Consider the following 21,445-nt stretch of genomic DNA (forward strand, 5'->3'; position numbering starts at 1 on the left):
CACATAACCCAATGCATCAATTAAAATAATATTACATACATATATATATATATTTAAAAAGCTGTATATGTTTTAGGCATTCAAACCCAATATACACATATTATGGTTTATTCATCATTATCTTTTTTTTGCAACATTACATTTAAAAAGTTCTCTATCAATTCATTTGGTCTTCCGTCTACTATCATTGATTCCAATAATCCCTTTATATATTCATTCTGATCCTCTTTGATATCTAGTGACTTCAGAACTGTGTCTATTTCATTATCATAATCATCGTCATCAAATTCAGAATTATTTAACATCTCATTGGAAGTAATATTTTGTTCACTTTCCTGTTTCAATTCATTGTTATCCGCTAAACAGTTCGCTATGTCATCTTCTTTCATATTTAATGCATTTTTCAAATAGAATTCAAAAAAATCCTCTTCACTCAAAGTCATATTTTTAACAGATGAATCGAGTCCAAATTGATTATTGTTGGTTTTATTTTCATTTTCTGTTACTGAAGAATCTAATAGGTCATCTACATCATTGGTATCTACCTCATTGAGTTTTAAGTCATTAAGATTGCCTGTTACTTGCGAAATATAACTCGTTAGCTTCTCAACAAAATTTGAATTTCGAATATCATCTTCTGAAGAGAGTTCATTATCGGTAAAGTTTGCCTCTTTGAAATTAAATGCATCAAATGGTGGTAATATTTTTCCTTGCCTATATTGGTTCTCTATATCCAAATTGCACTTTTTCAATTTCCCCTTGTCTAATAATGAATGTAGAATGTAAGATATTATTCTACCATGACATAGAGGAAGATTCATTGGTGAGCATTCATTGCTATTCACGAGTGCCACAGATAACAACTGGAAATGCGTTTTAGGTATTAATACTTCTAGTGAGTATAATTCACCATTTGCATCTTCTTTTGATACCACACTTGCAATATCTACTTCTGTAAGAACCTGCCTAACAATATAACTAATGATAGTGGGGTTTTCTGCAAGTAATTGATAAATTTCTTTGTCTTCGAAAACAACTGGAAGCTTAACCAAATTTTCTAAATATTTCTCTGGATACCCAGATAATACATTTCTGTCTATTGCTTCTGATATTCCCTCGAATTGTATTAGATTGAAATATGATTTTGTTAAAAATTGTATAGCCTCATCGGGAGTCAATCCACGGTTGTAGTAAAAGGTAATAGGTATTACTTTAAGTTTCCCTTCATGTAACCAAAATCTATTAAATGCAATTGGGATTTGATAATCCTGAGGTAAAAACTCATTGGATTCTGCAATTAAAAGGTCGAACCAATTATCGCAGATTCTAATAAAATTATTCACAGATAATTTATCTGAAACTTTATATAATAATGAAATAATCAACCTTTCTTGTTCTTCAATGCTATCTTGAACACATATGTCACCAAATACATATCTAGTACCATTAGGTAACGATTTTATCTCTAACTGGACAGAATTATAATAAGACCATGGATAATGTATGTTCCAGGCTTTGAATACATCATTAACGACATTTATGATATCCTGTAAGATGGTTTCAATGTTCCCTATTTGAAGCATGTCCAAGTGAAAGATTCCAAATAGAAGATGTATTAATTCTTGTCCTCCATTGAAGCTGTCGACACCATCTACATCATCCTCATTTTGCCATAGATGATCGGAAGATAGTTTATCGATATCTTTCACCAGCATCATAGTATACCTGATATCCGCGTATTCAGTGAATCATAGAAGTTTACTATAGAGTGTCTTCCTTTTTTGCTTGATCTATCATGTCTCTTTTACTATAAAGAAGTTATAGAATTTGACCTCATCGATTATTTCTTCGTCTTTTTTGTAGATTTTGAAATAGGCGATGAGAGAAAGAGATAGAACTATGGTGATGAGATGACGTAAATTAGCTTCCAAGTGTCAGATATGGATTGTGTACAAGGTTAATCATTTCACTGTACTCTTTATTGTCTGTTTGATGGTAAACTTTTAGGGAATTATTATAAATATGATGATTGATTATTATTAATAAGTACGAATGGGAACTAATATAAGTAGATATACTATAGAACTAATTTTTAATCTTCACGAAATCATTCACACCAACTGGACATTGAAGTTTTGATCTATGATACAATTATCCAATACTGTCTAAAATGATTTCTCTTCAGAGCTGGAACAATTGTATATATGTTTATAAACTTGTTAAAGAATTAGTATCATTCTTCCCTTTTCTAAATCGTTACTAATTGAGAGGTCCCAATATGTTATCCAAAAGTCAATGTGGTATCAAACACTTGATATTATGGTTAATTGTTGGCCTCTTCTGATGGTGAAGTGGCCTTCTTCTTCTTCTTCTTATTTTTCTTCTTCTTTTTTTTCTTTTTAGTAGCAGAATCTTCACCACCCTCAGCCTCAGGTTCTGGTTCTTCTTCCTCTTCTTCTTCAATATCATTTTCATTTTGATTCCCAGTGTCAGCTTCATCTTCAGCTTCGACAGGTTCAGCACTTTCTTCCTCTACAGGTAAAGCTTCTGATGCACTCTTTGTTTCTACAAGTTCGATAGTATTTGAATCTTCATTTGTAGTTTCCTCGTGGCCAGCCGGTTCTTCGACAACAGGCTCTTCTGCAACTACAGTTTCTTCAATTACAGTTTCTTCAACCAGAGTTTCTTCAATTTCGATTTTTTCTTCAGTGACATGTTCATCCTCCACATTTGGTTCCTCCACAACAGGCTCTTCTTCCTCTCCAACGGGTTCTGCTTGTTCAGCTGAAACAGATTCCTCTTTGACAGGAGATTGCTTTTCTTCAGTTTGGGATGAAGTTTCAATGGTAACATCACGAAGACTACCACCAGAACCTGTACGTGGCACAGGGCTACCCCCTGTATCACCTGAAATATTTTCAAATTTCTTGATCAAGTCAGCAACACCCATAGCTAAAACCAACTTATTCGATCAATTGACCTTATATCAACTATCTACAACCTTTTAAACTAATTACCCAATCTACAAAGCTGATCCCATGTTACTTTTATATCAATTATCTTTAATATTCCTAAAGTGAAAGAGTTTCGAAACTTTATTCTTGTTTCGATTTCGAATTCGCCTTAACGAAGATAAGACACGTACAAGGTAGGGCAGACTATTACCATACAGACTAATATCACCATGACAATAATTGTAGTTGTTATATTAGATTAACTGTAATGAGAATCAAATTCTTGTTATTGTAATACAATAAATGGATTATTTACATATATTAGGTCTCTATACCTTGTTTGTGATGCAAGTGAATGCAATAAGGTAATCTTTATCATGAGATATCGATAATAAAATTTGAAATAAATTTGGATCAATATAATTATTGAAAAAGTTTGTATATTTCATATTACCATTAATAAAAGATGGATCTATTTGTAAAAGTGGCTTTCCATCTCTGTCTTTGGTTCTATATGCTAATTTAGTATAAATTGTTTGAGCTGGTGGTAATTCGGTTTTAGGTACATAATTGCTTAGACTTTTATAAAAACATTCTTTTGAAGCCCAAACACTTGCAATATACTTGATTATTCGATTGACATCTCTAGGGGTATCTTGATTCAATGATTGTAGATATGAATATTCTTGTTCATGCATAAATTTATTTGATATCCTATGGAAACTTTTTTTATTTCGTATTTCTCCAGGCAGCTCTAGAGGATATCGAATCAGTAATCTTGCAATCCTAGGCAAATGAACTATATCAGTTCCGATTCCATAAACTTTTGAATTACTAATTGGCAAGGTCTTAGGCAGCATCATGTCATATATATCATGAATCAATGATGTTTTTTACGTTTATTACCTTTTCTAAAGTCTTTTGTTTTCATTATTAAGTAATTGAATGCTTTAAGGTTTTGTTTTTTATGTATTTGAAATTATTCATTTGACAACTAAACAGTAATCGTTAAACAGATTGTCGTTACAGAGATACCATGAATTTATTTTAGGTTGAATTCATCGATGAATCTAATTATATTGCTATATAGTAATTTTTGAGATTCCTCTTGTCTGACAGTGTGGGAAGCTCCTTTAATTAAACCAGAATACTGAGACCAATATTCTGAATTACTACAATTTTTCCATTTTAATATCAATTCCTGCTTGTTAACATGGTCAGGAACAAATTCATCCTCTTCTGAGTATGCTATTAAGAATGGAGTTCTTAGAGATCCAAATGTTTCTCTAAGTGATTCCATTGATAAATCGCTTGAAAAGTAATCATCATCACCGCCTTTAATCATTAATGAACACCATCTGTAAGCAGTCACTGGTACTTCACCTAGACAATTAGCATATGAGGAGTCCAAAATTTCATTTGGCTTATTATCACAAACCAATGAATAAGCTTTCTCATTCATTCGCAATAGCTCATCGGTACTCATTTCGTTACCAAATGCTTCTCTATCAGATACAGATGCTTGCAATATCCCAGCGTCTACTGTTGCCCCATACTTCAATAAATATGACATAGCATCTTGGGAACCTGTAGAATGGCCTAATAATAATACTTTTTCTCGTTTTCCACCTTGTTCACTTCTTAAATAATCTACTAATTCTTTGATCTGTTGGATATCTTCACTTAAAGAGGAAATACCAAACCCTTTGAAACTGCTCTTCATTTGCAATTGAACAACCGAATATCCAATCGAGCCCAATGCATCTACCAAACCAGGAGTGTATTCAACAGTCAGCAGTCCATCAGTCATCCCACCTATCAAAATTACAACATTTTTATTGTTTAGAGGGCTGAACTCAAAAGCAACTTGTGATGAGTTGTATTTATGCAATATACCAGGATAGCTCATTAAGGGTATATATTACGATGACAAATCTTGAAATAACCCCACCCTTATACAATTGAATGCTCTTTCTGTTGTTGTGGTTCAAGAGAAACTAGTTAGGGTTTATCTTTAAAGGTACACTTTTTTATGAGGTCCTTTAAAATGTTCGGTACTTAAGAGATGATGGATCTTAAACGACGTATTTTTTTAATCACAGAACAATGAATACAAATCATTCGAAAGTCTAGAAACTCATCTCAACTTACTATGAATCTATCAAATATTATAAAATTATAAACTAGAGGGGACAGAATTCTTTATCTTGCATGTTTTAACTCAAAAAATTGACTATTATTGAGTATTATCTACGATTTCATGCAAGAGAAATGAACGGTAGAGTCATACAAACTCATCGCTAATTTTTATTTTAAAAATAATCCCATTGTAATAATTTAGGGACTATCAAAAATTCTAAATGATTCACATCAGCGGATCTGGATCATTAGGACATTTTTAAAGTTCAAATATTCAAGAACACTGGAAAATATCGATATTCTTTATCTGGTAAGACATTTGTTTAGAAATTAATCATAACCATACTTTGCTATTTGGCATATTAAATTTTCTTAGTCTCATTAGAAATTATACCATATTATATAATTAATGTTTTAATGACCAAGGCATTTTACCTTCAACATATTGTTCAAAATACTCTATATCTGACAATTTTTCATTAAACTGTAGTATTTTAACATCATCATAAGCAGGATATCTGTTCTGGCAGTTACGGGTTATTTTCTTTGACAATAGAACATTTCTGTTACCATACCAATCCTTTTCGAATAAATTTACTGCATTGGAAAATTCATTTTTATTCAGATCTAGCATATATTTCTGATAAATCTCAGTGTCCTTAAAGTTAGTATCACCATTCAAATAACTTTCATATAATGGATTTGGATCAATAGATATGTATTTCAGCTTATTAGAATCGAAATCAATTGCCTTAGCATGAAATTTTCTAAATCTATCTTCTTTGAATCCAAATCCGACGATAGTGATATAACTTGGGAAATATCCAATAAATTGTTTAAATCTATAAATGGAATATAAAAGATTATCGAAGGAATCCAATGCAAACTCTTCTGTTGTAATATATTTACCTTCAAATAAAGAATCGACTGAAATTTTGTTTTTAAGTAATCCCTCATGTATTTCATTTATAAATGCCAACAATTCATTATCCCCCCTAAACAATAAACGTAGTTCATCTTCAGATATCTTCAGTATATTCCACATAAGCAAATAGTAACTCTGTGCTTCTGACAAGCATCCAGCTGCACTTTTAGTTTGAGAACCACTGAAAATGACAACCGACTTCTCTTGAGCAAGATGGTTTAAAAGCTCATTAATAGCTGCAAGACCATGCTTTATCATAGAAATATGGTCATAACCTTCAATTTGGAAAGGTGCTAGGTACCATTGGCTTTGATCTTGCCCTAAATTGGTCTTCCCATCTTTAGATCTATGTAGAGGGTTCCAGATACCATGGCAAGGCACCATAATCAAACGCATTGGCCCATCAATTGAATCAGACATTTCTTTAATGGGGTAGTCCTAAACTTCTAATTACAATGGTATTCCACAGGTCATCTAATCCACCAAATCCAAATATTCCATCGTTTAAGCATACTCTTAACTTATGGTTAACCCAGGTTTTTCTTTTGCTGGATCATTACAATAAAAATATCGTTATTACGAGAGGCTACGTCATAATGCGAACAGTTAGGCTTTACATAAACAAAAGTGTCAGTATAAGAAAAGGAAATTATTAATTAAAATAATAAATATGTATTGTACATTGCTAGATATGTATACAGACTTTAATGGTTAATATAGATTTTTATCAATGGGAAAGTATAAATCAACTAATTTAATTGTATTCATTTATTTATTGTTAATGAAGATGATTATGACTATTATTATTATTATTATTATTTATCATTGGGGAACAGTTTTCGAAACTATTATAATAAATGGGTTTATTTTGATTATAATACAACTTGAGTTTCACTATCCCAGTAATCTCTTCTGAAATTCCAATGTAAACAGGGAATATCAGATTTTTTATCATGTTTATCACCTACTAGAGTACCACTTGGGACATTTTTAGTTGATAATTTCAAGTCATCAGCTAACTTAACGAACATGTCATCTTTGGCCGGTTTGCTAAATTCAGTAACTGATTCTAAATTTGACTTCATTTTATCACCATAATTTATGCAATCAAACCATCTAGTTTGCCATTTTAATCCCTTTTCCTCTTCTTCTATTCTCATCTCTCTTTGCTTATTTTCTAATTCACCTTTTGTTCTACCAATTTCACTCATATCACCAGCAATAATTGCTTGTGCAACTTGTTGCCATGCTCTCCTTGATTCCAATGGATGTTGTTCTTCAATTGGTTTGACATATACATGTTCCACTTTTTCTTTATCAGCATCATAAAATAGAGTTGTTACATCACCACCATTAGCTAAGTTATGTTTTGTAATATCAGATCTTTGAGACCATTGGCCTTGGATTGTGTATACAGCCTTGTATTTGTCATCCATATCGGCTGCAGCTTTAAAAATCCTTGCTTTAAAAGAATTCTTCTTACCAGAGAAGAAACCTTTACCAGAATATTCAAAAACACATGTTATACCACTTGAAGATTGAATATACGATTTCCCTTCTAGTTCCGCATATGGTGAGGCTACTAGGATACCTTCAATATGCAATGGCGGTAAAGTGACTAAGTAAGATTCGTCGTCACCAATTTGGAAAATGGAGTGACCATATTGTTTCACATTTAAAGTCAACGTTTTAGAAATGGACGTTTTGATCTGATTATAACCTTTTAAAGTTATATCATGTTTATCGTTAATGACAGCAAAGCCAGTTATTGGAGGATGATGAGAAACTTGTTCACTTAAAAGAATAGTTTCACCAAATTCTGGGTGATTCTTGTTTTGCCATTTACCACAGAATAATTCACCTAAAAATGGATTTAATGGCTTCTTTTCGGAACCCATAGATTCATTTCTTGATGCATATTGGGATTTTAAAGTACAAACAAACCATTTAATGATTGCTAACATTTTAGCCATATCAGCAGATTCAACGTTTTTATCAGCAGTACATCTTTCTTTGTAATTATCTTCATTGATCAAAGATGGCTCTACAAAAAGATGAGGATGTTCAGCCCAATACTGTGAGAATTCAGTTAATGAAACTGGAGATAATATAAATGGAGGAGCTGATAATTTAGACAGATCACCATCGAATGAGGCCAACGATTTTAAAAAAGTAGACCAAGTAGAACTCTTAGCCTGTTGTGACATTATTATAATTATAAAGAAATCTATATTTTAAAGGGCTAGATTAGTAGGAAAAAAAATAGAATGATTTCAAAAGTTCTTCTCTTTACTATAATTTAATTGATTAGTTAACAAATAATGGAATTCTAATCGAAGGATATGTATACAATTAGGATTCTTTCTAATTTAAAACTTGTGACCTCGGAGTTTCTAGATGAAGTTTAACAATTGACGTATATACAGTAGCTAAAACCTAATTAACCTGATACGTTGTAAAACTTCTTAAGATTGTAATTGAATTATATTCATTCATTTTTTTATAAAATCAGTCATGAATTTCAATTATAAATAACACAATTTCAATCGAAAAGATTAATAAAACTAGCTTTTTTATTTACACACATATATTTATATACATATATATATTAATTCACCATGAGGAAGAACGTAAAGAGAAACATGATCCAGGTTGATCAATACCCTATGTGTTGATCTATTTCAGTAGTTCCATCTGTGTATTTCCACTAATGTATTCATTCCTTGTGCATGATTTTTTCTTATATTAACAGTCGTGGTGATGGTGATGGTGTTGTGACACTCAAACGAATCAATATTTTATCCTAAACGAGACTACATGGTTGAAAAATTCAAGAGGATAGACATATCTCTTATGAACAACAGTTGTTGAAGAGTTGGTTAAGTTGGTGGGTAAATGAGATACTAAAGGAAGGATTGTGATGGGATTGCTATACAGCTGGTTTCTTCCTTGTTCATATTTTGTTTTTTTAAAATTTTTCTTTCAAAGTAGCTCATTGAGCTTTGCTTGTTCTTGGAGTTCAATTGATTGATTGATTCGATTAATTAAAATAAAATAAAGGTTGAAATGACAAGAAAAGAGAGAGGCTTGGCACTTGTATTTTGGTATCTTTACGGTGCGATACAATTGAATTCTAATCATTGATGTATTCATTGATAGAATTATTGAAAGAAGTTAAAACAAACTGGGTTTTTATCAAGTAGGGATAGATTTATGGGGAGGTAACAAGGGAGGGGATTAATTGTCACTACAACTTTATTGATCAGTTACTTACCAGGTTAATATTTGGAATGAGTCTGGTCGATAGTAGGATTACAATAAACTTTCATAATTCAATGACGTTTCTTTGTTTTTCGAAGTCTTATTCCCTGTGTAACTGCAATTTATTGTAATTATCAATAGATCGTCTATACATTTTTATCTATAGGTGTTCATTCGTTTAAGTGTCCACTTTTTACAGAAGTCGGGAATATTTAAATTAAGGCGTTGAATTGTTACTACATAAGTTAAAACAAGCGTTTAAAGTTGATATTTCATGGAGTATAGATAGATTATTTGAATGGTGTAGATGTAAATAAATATTTGATATCAAGCTTGAAATAATATCATTTTTTTTTTCAGTTTAATTCTTATCTTTATAAATTCATTTTTTCCTCCAGAGAGAATATCCAAACTCTAATCCTCTCTCTTGTTGGGCATATTTTAAAGGTACGCTGGAATTTTTACATGGACTCTCTTTGTCAGGTAATTCGACTTGAGAAGGTAAAAATGTTCCTAAATCAACATTTTTATCTTCTATATAATTTTCAGACAGTGTTTTGCTATCCAAAAAAGTATCAACTTTTGGTGGTGGGACATCATCATCAGATCCTGTCTCTAAGGGTACAATTTTTGTAATTAACCAGTAATCACATAAGTTCAGGCTTTCTTTATATATTTCACCACCACCGATTATATACACACGTTCGATCTTGTCCTTATAGGAAGAATTCAATTTTTCAATTGAATCATATAATGAGTTACATTTTAGATAAGAATTATCATCAGAAAGAACCAGATCTGCAGTAAAGCTTCTTGAAATAACAACGTTGGTTCTGTTTGGCAATGGTCTGAATTTGGCAGGAATAGATTCCCATGTCTTTCTACCCATAATAACTGCATTTTGTTTACCTGAATCAAAAGTACTTGAAGTAACCTGTCTGAAGAATTTCATTTCTTTGGCCAACCTCCAAGGTAGAGTACCTTGAAGACCGATTCCAAACTCAGGAAGTAAGCATGCAACAATACTAACTACTGGTAACTGAGACATATTGCAACTGTAGTCTTGATGTATAAGTTCAATTGGTACAACACCTCAAGAATTATCGCTGACCTATTGCTTTAATTTATCTTTATGCAACTATTTTTTAAAAAAATCTTAATCTCAATCTGAAACTTCTTAAATTTCATAATGAAAAAATTTTGATAACGATGAGGTTAACCTTAAAGAGAAAACTTTAAAGGTTCATGGCTCTTGATCTATATAAAGAAAGGTGTATATATATTGTTGCTACAAGCAATAGGCAATACCTGAGTAAGGACATATTAGTATAAAGTACATTAAGAGAGTTTTTCCTCTGTGTATTAGGATGTCAGTGCAAACATTTAGCAAGACTTTGGAACCTTCAGGATCTATTTCTGGGAAGTTATTAGATGTTAGTGTAACTATTCCAGTTGACTTAAGTAATAACAAGATACCAATTACGGTTACAATTGGTAGCAAAGAAGGAGGTATCAATGCTGGTGAGAATGATACCGGGAATGATATTAACAATTTAAAATTGTTATGTTATTATTATTCTATTTCTAGAAGATCTGATAAGAACGATGTGGTGAGTACAGTTTTGCTAGACACCAGCATTGACAGCGTCAGAGATACAACTAGACAATTGTCGACATTGCTTTGTAAGAAATATAGACATCCATGTTATGTAGCATGGTCTTCCGACGCATCCAATACCAATGACATGTTTGACCAAATATCAATCATTAAAACTTGTGTCCAATACATACACGATAAGATTAGTACATAAGTTCTATATAAATAAAATAAAAAATATAGAAATTGATATTCAAAATTAATCTCTAGATTAGCAATCAAACCTTTGATTGACAAAACTAGAAAAAAAAATAAATATATATGATTAACTTGTCAGACTGCCATTCACACCCGCCCATTAAATATCCATCATCTCCTACAAAAATAGAAGTACACGAACAGGGCCAAGATCATCGCGCCAAGGAAACGATTTAATGTATGACCACTTAAAAAGTAAATCTGCAAAAAATCTATATGGCAAAAAATAGCAAAACTAGAATCTTCAATATATCAAATAAATGACATAATAAAAGAAACTATTTCACAGATTAGATGACCGAGTCGCTAAGGACTGCGGATCAAGCTAAAAAATGTAATAATAACGTTTTGTGGAATTCTCACTCTGAGGTACGAAGGCTCTGGTGCTCATCAACCAAGTTGGATTCAGTGGCTCTTGTGAAGAGTCAAAGAGTGACGATTACTATAGAAATGATCCTATGAAGTACGTCGATACTTTTTTTAGTAAATAACAAAAAGAATAAAACTAAATTAGAAAGAGATTAAAATTTTTTCTAACTTCGAATAGATGGGTCCTTTTATATGTTTCCAAAACTGAATAAATCTCTTCAAAAAGAAAATTTAGAGCGAAAAAATGATTTGCCCTAATGCTGAAAGAAAGAGGCAAGAAGAAAAGAGAGAGTTCCAAAGTTTTGTGTGTGTGTATCTGTAGGTATCTATGTTTTGTACGTCGTTTATGCGGTGGTATTGGTCTCAGATAAAACAGACGAAATTGGACAATGGTTACCTATTTAGGAATTGTAGCGGCGAAAAAAAGCTTAGGGCAAATGCGGTATGTGGTGTAGCGATGTGGCGGTTACACTCTTGTAATGTTAGGGCACATGACTCTATCGATACGTGACAAATGATTTACTAGAAAAAATTGGAATCCAAACTGATGTGACTGTACCATCCGCTCATTCTTTGGGTGTCTGGGTGGTGTATGGTATCTGAAATTTCTTCTGTTTTTTTTTTTTCAGATTATGTTCGTATTGTCGAAATTGCAAAAGAAGTGAGACAAGAATAAGAGACCGTTACCGATGTGATAATTAATATTCCTGGAAATGATGGAATTGTAAATGTCGTGATCGTGTTAGTAGTGCAAGACGCGTCTGTTTGAGTAGAGAGAGACATTTAGTTACAGAATTAAGGCTACTTTTGTGTGAACCTTGTCATTTTCAGTTGTAAGAGATGAAGGTCTTGTCTAAACAAAGATTAATGGTGCACGACAGATAGGTCCTTCTAATCTACCTTTCTAAAATTCTAGACACCACCTGCTCAGCTACTCACCGGCGTCTTCACCCCAGGTGGTCTGCCCAGAGTCCAGAAAGGCTTTTTTCTCCTTCTAAACAGAACGATACTCTCATCTCCCTCCCACCAAACAAAACAATTTCAAACAATTTGGAAAAGTTTCACAACGGTATGGTAAGCAATGGTCCTAAAGTGGGAAACCTGGTTGGTGCGTGGTATTCTCAGTGAAACTTTTCCAAATTGTTTGAAACTAGCTAATTAATTGTTCAGTCCATTATTGATTGGAACACTACCCATCATCATCGCATGCAATACACAAACTATCCACTAATTAGTTTACTAGCTCTGTTTGATGATAGTGAAACTTTTCACAAGAAAAACCTTTCAATCTCTCTAACCAACAGACAGCTCAAACCAAACATCATCTCTATCTCTCTAGCTCTAGTCCAACCAACAACAACTTCACATCGTCTCTAAAGTCATTAGGAAAAAATTGTAATATTCAATTTCTATTCTAGTGCAAGTTAGGTCTAACTCTAACCAACCTCTTTGATATTGTAAATTTAATTAATTATTCATTCAGTTTATGGTCTTCCACTTCTGTCTTGTTAGTTACCGTAAAGCTCAGAATAAGCACTGAAACTATAAGCTAACATCTATTGTATTTATCAAACCTATACTCTATTAAAGAATAGTTAGATATATATTTTGGATATTTTTTGATTCTAACGTTCGTTTCTATTAGTAGATAAAAAAGACCAATAAGAACTATCCAAAGATGGCTGAATCCCATAGATGTATGTACAATTATTGTTAAATGATAAAATTGGTGGCCTTGACAAGGTTGATTATTTTTAAAGATAGATTATTATAATTCATTCAGATTTAGTTTGTTTAATTCCTAATTAAAATGCTTCATTGATGAAGCCTGATTAAACATTTTTACAGTTATCCCCCATTGGTTTGGTATGCCATCCTAATGACATCCAGGCAGAACTTTAATGGATTTTTAAAATAAGTGAGTAATCTCAAGACACTAGGAATTGAAAGTAAGAAAAAAGGATTAAGAAGTTATTACAGATAAAAGTATAATACGAAATGGTTGGATTAGATTAGATTAAAAGTTGTACAGTGGAATTATTTATGTGAAGTCAACACGACTTAATTTGAATGATTTATTAATAGTAGGGAAGAAAATAGCAACTTTATTAAGAATATTTGAAAGTTCATTGTTTTACTAACATATTTTATTGAAAATACTTTTACTCGAATGTACTGGTTTATTTTCATCTTTATTTTTTACAGTGTACGTCAAAGGTAAGCACTTGTCATACCAAAGATCCAAGAAAGTTAACAACCCAAACGTCTCTTTGATTAAAATCGAAGGTGTTGCTAACCCACAAGATGCTCAATTCTACTTGGGTAAGCGTGTAGCTTACGTCTACAGAGCCTCTAAGGAAATTAGAGGTTCCAAGATTAGAGTTATCTGGGGTAAGATTGCTAGAACTCACGGTAACTCTGGTGTTGTTAGAGCTAAGTTCAGAAACAACTTACCAGCTAAGACTTTCGGTGCCTCCGTCAGAATCTTCTTGTACCCATCTAACATCTAAGCATCTTTAACAATTTTATCATTTGTTTATGTTTGTTAAATAGTTAATTAGGTAGAAGGTAATAAAAATTATTAATTATATATATATATTTCATAAATTTGATTATTCCCTTCACATTTATATCTATATCTAAATTTTAATTCACTTCAAGTAATCTCAAATAATTTCTTCTTATTGAGTTTGTCTAAGATGTTCATATCAAACGAATATTGCATACAATATTAATGAAAATATATGAGTTAAAATGTCAATATAGATATTCATATTATAATTACATATTAATATAATGGCATAAATTAGGGTATCTGAAATATATATTTGATGCAATAATGAAAAAAAAAAAATTAAATAATTATCTTTTGGTTATAATCTCATGCTTCTTCTCTTAAAGAAATCAATTACTTTTTTGGCGGTTGACTGTTCACGTTGGGGTCTGAGTTCAGGAATATTGGTATTATGCTCTTGTAAATTTGGAACCATCATTGATGCACGTTTATTCCTCGTACCTATTTTATTGGCGGTATTGTCTCTACCAATTTCAATACTAGAATAACGCTTATCGTTCTTAATTGGTTTACTAGAACGCCTTCTGTAAACATCTTCAATATCACTTTCTGCTTGGGAGATAATTCTCTCATTCTTCAAGTGTGAATTATTGGTATTATTCGTCATTGAAGGCATTCTAGTATTACGATCTCTTACTGATAGATCTGCTCTTCCTTGCGTGGCATGACCTGGGGTCAATTGGGGGCTTCCAATGGAACTATGATCTGCGCGGCTCTTTGTATCAGACGAATCGAAACTAGTTTTAGAATTGTTATTATATGAGGAATAAAATGATAAAATGCTGAATCTCTTTTTACTTCCCTTCTTTTCCTCTTTGATTTTATCTCTTTGTGTCGAAACATCAGTAAACATATATGCTTCATACATCGGAGAGGTCTTGGATTTCTCACTCTCCTGTGTAATAGAATTATATGATGTATTAGAATCAGTTAATACAGTTTCATATTTACCTCCGCTACTTGGTGGATGTTGTAAAGACGAATCATACTCTTCAGGAGTGCGGCCAAGTGAATTTTTAGGAGAACTAATAGAATGTGGAACATATTGCCAATTAGTGCCCATTACATGTTCATGAATAGACTTCGCAGCTGAATCATTTTCTCCTTGAAACTTAATCAAATCAGCAGTAACACTTTGTAAGTCCAAAGATGGCTTACTCATAGAAAATGAACGTTGAGAGAGGATCTTTGGAGACGAATTAACAGGCATGCCTGTAGCTTCAGTATCGACTATTAATGAAGGTGTCGAATCAAACTGTAACGTTTCAAGTTGACTGATAACTTTTTTAGTTGAACTCTCTGTATTAGTATTAAATGTATTGAAATCATAAGGAGACAAATTTGTCCTTCCAGAACTAGATCCAGGATGATAAGAAGTTGGTCTAGGTTTTCTATGTTTTCCGGAATTATGCGACCCCCTAGTGGAATTTTCACCATTGTAATTTGTTTCTACCTTTTTCAGTTGAATATCTTCCCTTTCATTATTTCCAGCTGATCGAATAAATTCGGCTCGAATTCCCATACTTCTATCTTGCATTGTATCATTTCTAGAAACTTGTTGTAAATTAATATACTCTTGCTTCTTATTGTCACTATTATTGTTACTCCGTTTTTCCTTGGTGTTCATATTTTCATTCCTGTTAACTTCATTTTTGACTGTATTGATATGGTCTTGATTTCTTTGACTAGCTTCAAGTTCAGCATCAACAACTGCCTGTAATGCTATTGATGCCGCCGAGTTGCTTCTACTGTGCATTTTTTTATTTTTTTGTGTAGAACTAGAAGTATCTTCATTCACAGATGATGGTTTTGTTATAATATAAGATTGATATTCTTGCGGTGGTACAGGTGATAGGAGCATAGCTGTATCGATGATTAAAGTGTCCCGTTTGTCACTATTAGAATATTTTGACGTTGATGACTCCACAGATGAGGCCTTATTCAGTTTCTCATTATTCTGTTGTGGATTAGACAGAGCAACTTCGGTCTTCATTTTATTATCCCAGTCTTCTGGAGTTATTGATAAAAATTCAGAATGCGGCCTTAACCATTCATGTTGTTGGATTTGTCGTATGTTCAATCTTTTTCGTGGATCTGAGACTAATAACCTTCTTAGTAAGTCTCTAGGGATAGGGGAAATATATTCTGGAAACTTTAGAGATGTTCTGGTGATAAAATAGTATAATCTCGCAATGTCATCACCTTCAGGATTTTGTGGATCATCATCCCAGGGTAAATATCCAGCAAGCATTGCATAAAGAATGATACCACAAGACCAAATATCAGCCTTGCGAGCTTCATAAGGTTTAGTGCTAATAACTAATTCAGGAGCTGCATAGCAAGGTGAACCACAGGAAGTCTTCATTAAATCATTATCTTTCAAGAATTCATTTACAAAACCGAAGTCTGTTATCACTAAATTTTCATGTTTATCCAATAACAGATTTTCCAACTTCAGATCTCTATGGACTAGACCTTTTGAATGCATATAATTAACACCACTTACTAATTGTGTGAATAATCTGCAACCAGCAGTCTCTTTTAATCTCCTTTTCCTTTGTATATATCTATAGAATTCACCGCCTGAGGCATATTCTAATACAATACCAATGTATTTGGAATTTTGGAGTACTTCTTCTAATTTAACTATATTAGGATGTGTCAGATGTTTCAATGCATTAATTTCTCTAAAAATCTTAATTTCCTTTTCTGAATTTTTCACAATTTTATCCCTTCTAATTAATTTAATTGCAACCTGTTTGGAAACCTCTTGGTTTGACGTTGGATTTCTTGTCCAACCCAACTTTACTTTACCAAATTCACCTTCACCCAAAGTAGATCCGATATAATAAGGGCCAAACGTAATTTGTTTCCTTTTAAGTTTTGAAAGTCTATCCGATGGAGATCTAACCATGTTAGTGGTATGCTGGGTATTAGATCCACCCCCATAGTAGGTATGTCGATTTGAAATTGAAGACATCTAATATTAAATTGATTAAATATAAACTTTCATCCAATGGTTTGTCAGTTACAATTTGATTAGAAATTGAAGGCTAAAATAGAATAACTAGTACCTCTTAAAGTAAAAAATATGGGAAACAGGTCTATAATACTCAAAAACTACCAAATATCTTCTCTACAACTAGTTTATCTGATAATTATAGTTTGGAAGTTGGCTAAAATTTCCTTTTCTTAAAATAAATGGAAACCAGATACACTAAATAATCCCCCCCACAGATTCCTTGAAAGTCAAAATAATATTGTCTCTTTTTGAAATACAAATGTCAATTTCCAGTCACTACCGTCGGAATTCTAATGGCAATTTGGTGAATCTCAACTATAGATAATAATATAAAACTTGAGACCAGTTGAATATAGGTTTGTATCACGACTTTCTCTAATTACCGCAAATAATATAATATGGAATATTTCAAAAACTTCTAGTTTTAGTTCACTAATTATATCCGTTATCCAACCAAATATTGAAAGTAATCCTATCAAAAAGTAATCTAAAGCGTATCTACTTGATAACTCAATCTAATCTTAGTATTGTAGTTATCGAATTGGTCTTTGTTACCAGATCTCATCTTAAATAAGTTTTGTCTTTTATAAATATTTACCGAAATTTGGTACTAGGCACAAGATATGTATGATCACGTGGTATGTAGTAATACCTCATTGATGATGATTATTATGATGACTCTAAAAGGTTCAAGATGTCAGCAAAAGATGAGAATGTGATACATTCAGGTGATAGCTCTATTGACTGGTTATTTATTTATACAGAGTATAATATAGTAGAAAAAAATATATTAAAAATAGATTGGTTAAGGTATATACATGGGACATATAAACTCTATATACTGAGCTATGGATTATCATTACAAAAGTAGAGAACATTAATTTTGGAATCATTAATCTTTAGTGCGTTTTATTCTTTTTTCATTTAATTAACTGTTTGTGACTTCACTTGGAATTGGTAAAGGAACAACTATTATTTATCTTCTTCGTTACCTTTAACAATACCAACCTTAGCTGGTCTAATGACTCTGTCATTCAAAGTGAACCCAATTTGTTGGACATGGAAGACGGTACCTGGTTCTTTATCTGGGTGTGCTAACTCAAAAGTAGCTTCATGTTTATTTGGGTCAAATGCCTCACCCATTGGATCCAATTTTTCAATACCATGTTTTTTCAAAGTTTTCTCAAAAATGTCTCTAGTCATCTTAACACCAGTGTAAAGATCGTGAATTTCCTTGTTACCCTTGATATCATCTTCTTGGAAGGCATTTAATGCATGACCAAAGTTGTCAACAGATTCTAGCAAATCTTTAGCAAATTTTTGCAATGCAAAATCTCTTGCCTTTTGAACATCTTTCTTGGTGACTTCTTGCAAGTTTCTAAAATCAGCAACAGATCTCAAAAGTCTGTCCTTCAATTCAACTGCTTCTTTGGTCTTAGTGTTCAACTTAGTCTCCAATTCTTTAATCTTTTTTTGCTCTTCAGTTAAATTTTCTTCAGAGGCTTCAGTCTTTTCAGTTTCTGGTTTGGCTTCGTCAGAATAGGCTCTCAATGAAGCCCTGATTGGATTGAAACTAGTAGAACGTAACGGAATGAAAGCTCTGGCTTGAATTGGAGCAATAGCTCTAGTGACAGTAGCAGTTCTGACCAATGCACGTGGAAAAGCCCTCATCATAGTTATAGTTCTTGATATGTGTGTGTTTTAAAGTAATCCTAATAGTATGTGTATACCGTCACAGATACTAGAAGATATCGATATAGTATTAAATTAAATTAAATGTCTAACGAATGTATGAAATACACATAAAGATTTTAAATGACAATTCAATTACAGCGCAATTTATTGCTTAATCGAAAGGTTGACTAGTTCGTTAATAACTTGTTGGGATTAAACTTAATTTGATTAATTTTTCACCTTGTCACAAGAGATAATTATCGTATCATGTGATCTATATGACGATAAAAGTTAGCTAATTCACCAGCCATCCTTCATTAATGACAGTAATTGGACTTCTGACAATACAATTGATAAGATTGGATCTCTGTTTTGGAGGATAGTTGTTGGGCAATAATTGTTTTAAAATAAATTATTATCTAGAATAAAGTTTTGTAATAAACTTCGTATGAGTTGGTATTTATAACTTATTTAATTGAATGCTAAATGCTAAGTGTCAGAAACAAGAAAAAACATATGAAAGAGAAAATGGGGGACATGAAAGTTTATGGCTATTGGTACGATAAATTTTATTTTGGGAATGCTTTTATGAGACTCATTAATTTGAATATGCATTTCTCCCTTGTTTTTTCCGTGTGTTTTTTATTGTCTTTATCTATTTGGATTGATGATGAAGAATGAGAAGTATGGATAATAGATGTCTTGTTTAGTTAGAAAAATTAAGTACGGTCATTTTCCCAACATTTCCTAACAAACTTTTCCATGTTTACTTTCTTCTTCATTTGACCTTGTATCCAAGGATGCTGTATCATTTGTCTTGGTGATGGCCTTTCGCTGGGGTCTTTCTTTAAACAATATTCAATAAATGACTTGAATGATTTACTCCAGACTATGTTTAGCTCTGGTTCATCTTTTAGTTGTGGTGAAAAAGTCAAAATTAACATCAGTAGTTCGATAGGTGCAATAGTTGCAGTCATCTTATCTGAACCAAATGGAAATTTAGCTTGCGCAACCTCTAATAATGTTAGACCTAACGACCAAACATCACATGTAACACTATATGGCTGGCCTTGGATTCTCTCAGGAGCCATATAGAATGAAGTACCTGTAAATGTTGTCGCTAACGAGTTAACTGCTTCTCCACTAACACCGAAATCACATAATTTAACTTGACCTTTCTCATTTAATAATATATTCTGCGGCTTGATATCTCTATGTATAACTTTCCTCTCATGCAAGTACGATAAGCCTCGTAAAACGGATTCTGCTATCTTCCCTAAAACTTTCTCACCAATTCTCCCACCAAGATTTAGTAAGTTCAGATAAATTGCATCTAATGATCTCCCACCCATATATTCCATTGCGATAAAAATTGAAGAATTACTCTCATCGGTAAACATACCATAGTACCTTACGATATAATCCGATTTGAAACTTTTATTGAATTGTAATTCTCTAAAAATTTGCTTTTGGTATTCAGGATCAGTATTTAAAGTATTAATAGTTTTTAATGCAAATATTTTGGAGCCACTTTTTAGCTTACATTTGGCAACTGAACCACCGGCACCTTCACCAAGTAATCCTAAAGTAACTATTTCATCTTTGAAATGTGTATGGTTCCATAATTCTTCTCCAATCTCATCAATATCATTACCAGGGGTTGAATTGGTCCCATTGCGATATGGTGATTTCGATGGGCTAGTATTGGCGCTACTATTTTGATCATATGAACTAATTAAAGCTGAAGGGTACGAATCTGTGGAAGCATTCAGATCCTTACTTAAATAAATCATATTGCCACTGGTATCGCCATCTATCCGTATTGGAGTCTTTTTCCCTGAGGAAGCACTGTTCAAACTATCATTAGTTGTATCTGTGTTGATTTTTAATTTCTGGAGAGAAGCTGATAGATTGGTATATGAACCTTTTGAACCTGGTTGTTGCGAGTTATTACCTTTAGCTACTACTAAAGGTGGTAGTGGAGGAGGTGCGGGCCTACTTTTTTTGGTCAACGAAGAAGATGATCCAGATGAAGTTGCAGAGTTTATCTGCTGTGATTTATAATAATTGGGCACAATTGTTGAATCAGATGAAGGAGGCTGTGGAGTTACTGGTCTCGATACCGAGGAACCTAAACTACTTGATGGACCTTCACTTTTTGAAGATGGTGCTGAAGAAAGATATACATTTCTGTCGTTTGAAGGGACGGTATTACTATTTTTACCTAAACCTGGTAATGTTAACTTAGGAGATTTGGCATTTGGTTTAGCAGACTCTGGAGGTCTGAAAATGCTTGACATTATGAAATTATTACTGGCTTACAATCAAGCTTTTGAAATTAAAGGAATGGTAACGATAATAATATTTGTTTGAAATGCACAAAAGCAGAATGCAATTTAAAAAAAGATACGATATCAATAATGCTTGGTAATGAAAGAAAACAAAAAAAATCAATAGCAAGTGACTTTATCAGATTATATAAACAGATATAATTCAAAATCACTTAATTAAAACGTTTCTTTGGACAAACCGGCAGACTATAAGTGAGTAGCAATACTATTCAAATCCAATATAATTTTGTTTTATATATTGTCTTCCTTTTGTCCTGTTCTAATGGTAGTTTTCACAATTTACATATAAATAGCAAACAATTTCAACTTCACTCATTTAG

General features: G+C 32.4%; 12 protein-coding genes across 12 annotated transcripts; 2 read left to right on the top strand and 10 right to left on the bottom strand.

Moving 5' to 3' along the window:
- Positions 1-107: 107 nt before the first annotated feature.
- On the bottom strand, positions 108-1,718 carry Kpol_1072p20 (uncharacterized protein; the record flags this gene model as incomplete). The annotated part of the gene is made up of 1 exon (XM_001644958.1): positions 108-1,718. The coding sequence occupies one exon, from the start codon at positions 1,716-1,718 to the stop codon at positions 108-110; it is 1,611 nt and encodes a 536-aa protein (XP_001645008.1).
- Positions 1,719-2,323: 605 nt separating this feature from the next.
- Positions 2,324-2,950, bottom strand: ABP140 (tRNA(Thr) (cytosine(32)-N(3))-methyltransferase; the record flags this gene model as incomplete). The annotated part of the gene is made up of 1 exon (XM_001644959.1): positions 2,324-2,950. One exon carries the CDS (start codon positions 2,948-2,950, stop codon positions 2,324-2,326), a length of 627 nt encoding a protein of 208 aa, XP_001645009.1.
- A 333-nt stretch (positions 2,951-3,283) lies between these two features.
- Positions 3,284-3,817, bottom strand: PPT2 (holo-[acyl-carrier-protein] synthase; the record flags this gene model as incomplete). The annotated part of the gene is made up of 1 exon (XM_001644960.1): positions 3,284-3,817. The coding sequence occupies one exon, from the start codon at positions 3,815-3,817 to the stop codon at positions 3,284-3,286; it is 534 nt and encodes a 177-aa protein (XP_001645010.1).
- Positions 3,818-3,996: 179 nt separating this feature from the next.
- Kpol_1072p23 (uncharacterized protein) lies at positions 3,997-4,863 on the bottom strand (the record flags this gene model as incomplete). Its single annotated transcript, XM_001644961.1, has 1 exon — positions 3,997-4,863. One exon carries the CDS (start codon positions 4,861-4,863, stop codon positions 3,997-3,999), a length of 867 nt encoding a protein of 288 aa, XP_001645011.1.
- A 636-nt stretch (positions 4,864-5,499) lies between these two features.
- Kpol_1072p24 (uncharacterized protein) lies at positions 5,500-6,438 on the bottom strand (the record flags this gene model as incomplete). Its single annotated transcript, XM_001644962.1, has 1 exon — positions 5,500-6,438. One exon carries the CDS (start codon positions 6,436-6,438, stop codon positions 5,500-5,502), a length of 939 nt encoding a protein of 312 aa, XP_001645012.1.
- A 452-nt stretch (positions 6,439-6,890) lies between these two features.
- Kpol_1072p25 (uncharacterized protein) lies at positions 6,891-8,225 on the bottom strand (the record flags this gene model as incomplete). Its single annotated transcript, XM_001644963.1, has 1 exon — positions 6,891-8,225. One exon carries the CDS (start codon positions 8,223-8,225, stop codon positions 6,891-6,893), a length of 1,335 nt encoding a protein of 444 aa, XP_001645013.1.
- Positions 8,226-9,661: 1,436 nt separating this feature from the next.
- Positions 9,662-10,327, bottom strand: DFR1 (dihydrofolate reductase; the record flags this gene model as incomplete). Its single annotated transcript, XM_001644964.1, has 1 exon — positions 9,662-10,327. One exon carries the CDS (start codon positions 10,325-10,327, stop codon positions 9,662-9,664), a length of 666 nt encoding a protein of 221 aa, XP_001645014.1.
- Positions 10,328-10,646: 319 nt separating this feature from the next.
- POC4 (Poc4p) lies at positions 10,647-11,090 on the top strand (the record flags this gene model as incomplete). The annotated part of the gene is made up of 1 exon (XM_001644965.1): positions 10,647-11,090. One exon carries the CDS (start codon positions 10,647-10,649, stop codon positions 11,088-11,090), a length of 444 nt encoding a protein of 147 aa, XP_001645015.1.
- Positions 11,091-13,181: 2,091 nt separating this feature from the next.
- On the top strand, positions 13,182-14,013 carry RPL33A (60S ribosomal protein eL33; the record flags this gene model as incomplete). The annotated part of the gene is made up of 2 exons (XM_001644966.1): positions 13,182-13,200; positions 13,709-14,013. The coding sequence occupies 2 exons, from the start codon at positions 13,182-13,184 to the stop codon at positions 14,011-14,013; spliced, it is 324 nt and encodes a 107-aa protein (XP_001645016.1).
- A 363-nt stretch (positions 14,014-14,376) lies between these two features.
- Kpol_1072p29 (uncharacterized protein) lies at positions 14,377-17,058 on the bottom strand (the record flags this gene model as incomplete). The annotated part of the gene is made up of 1 exon (XM_001644967.1): positions 14,377-17,058. One exon carries the CDS (start codon positions 17,056-17,058, stop codon positions 14,377-14,379), a length of 2,682 nt encoding a protein of 893 aa, XP_001645017.1.
- Positions 17,059-18,072: 1,014 nt separating this feature from the next.
- On the bottom strand, positions 18,073-18,774 carry MGE1 (mitochondrial nucleotide exchange factor MGE1; the record flags this gene model as incomplete). Its single annotated transcript, XM_001644968.1, has 1 exon — positions 18,073-18,774. The coding sequence occupies one exon, from the start codon at positions 18,772-18,774 to the stop codon at positions 18,073-18,075; it is 702 nt and encodes a 233-aa protein (XP_001645018.1).
- Positions 18,775-19,493: 719 nt separating this feature from the next.
- Kpol_1072p31 (uncharacterized protein) lies at positions 19,494-21,074 on the bottom strand (the record flags this gene model as incomplete). Its single annotated transcript, XM_001644969.1, has 1 exon — positions 19,494-21,074. One exon carries the CDS (start codon positions 21,072-21,074, stop codon positions 19,494-19,496), a length of 1,581 nt encoding a protein of 526 aa, XP_001645019.1.
- Between the last annotated feature and the right edge of the window lie 371 nt (positions 21,075-21,445).

This window comes from Vanderwaltozyma polyspora, genomic scaffold (genome assembly GCF_000150035.1).
Source record: "Vanderwaltozyma polyspora DSM 70294 KpolScaffold1072 genomic scaffold, whole genome shotgun sequence".
Classification (NCBI taxonomy): Eukaryota; Fungi; Ascomycota; class Saccharomycetes; order Saccharomycetales; family Saccharomycetaceae; genus Vanderwaltozyma; species Vanderwaltozyma polyspora.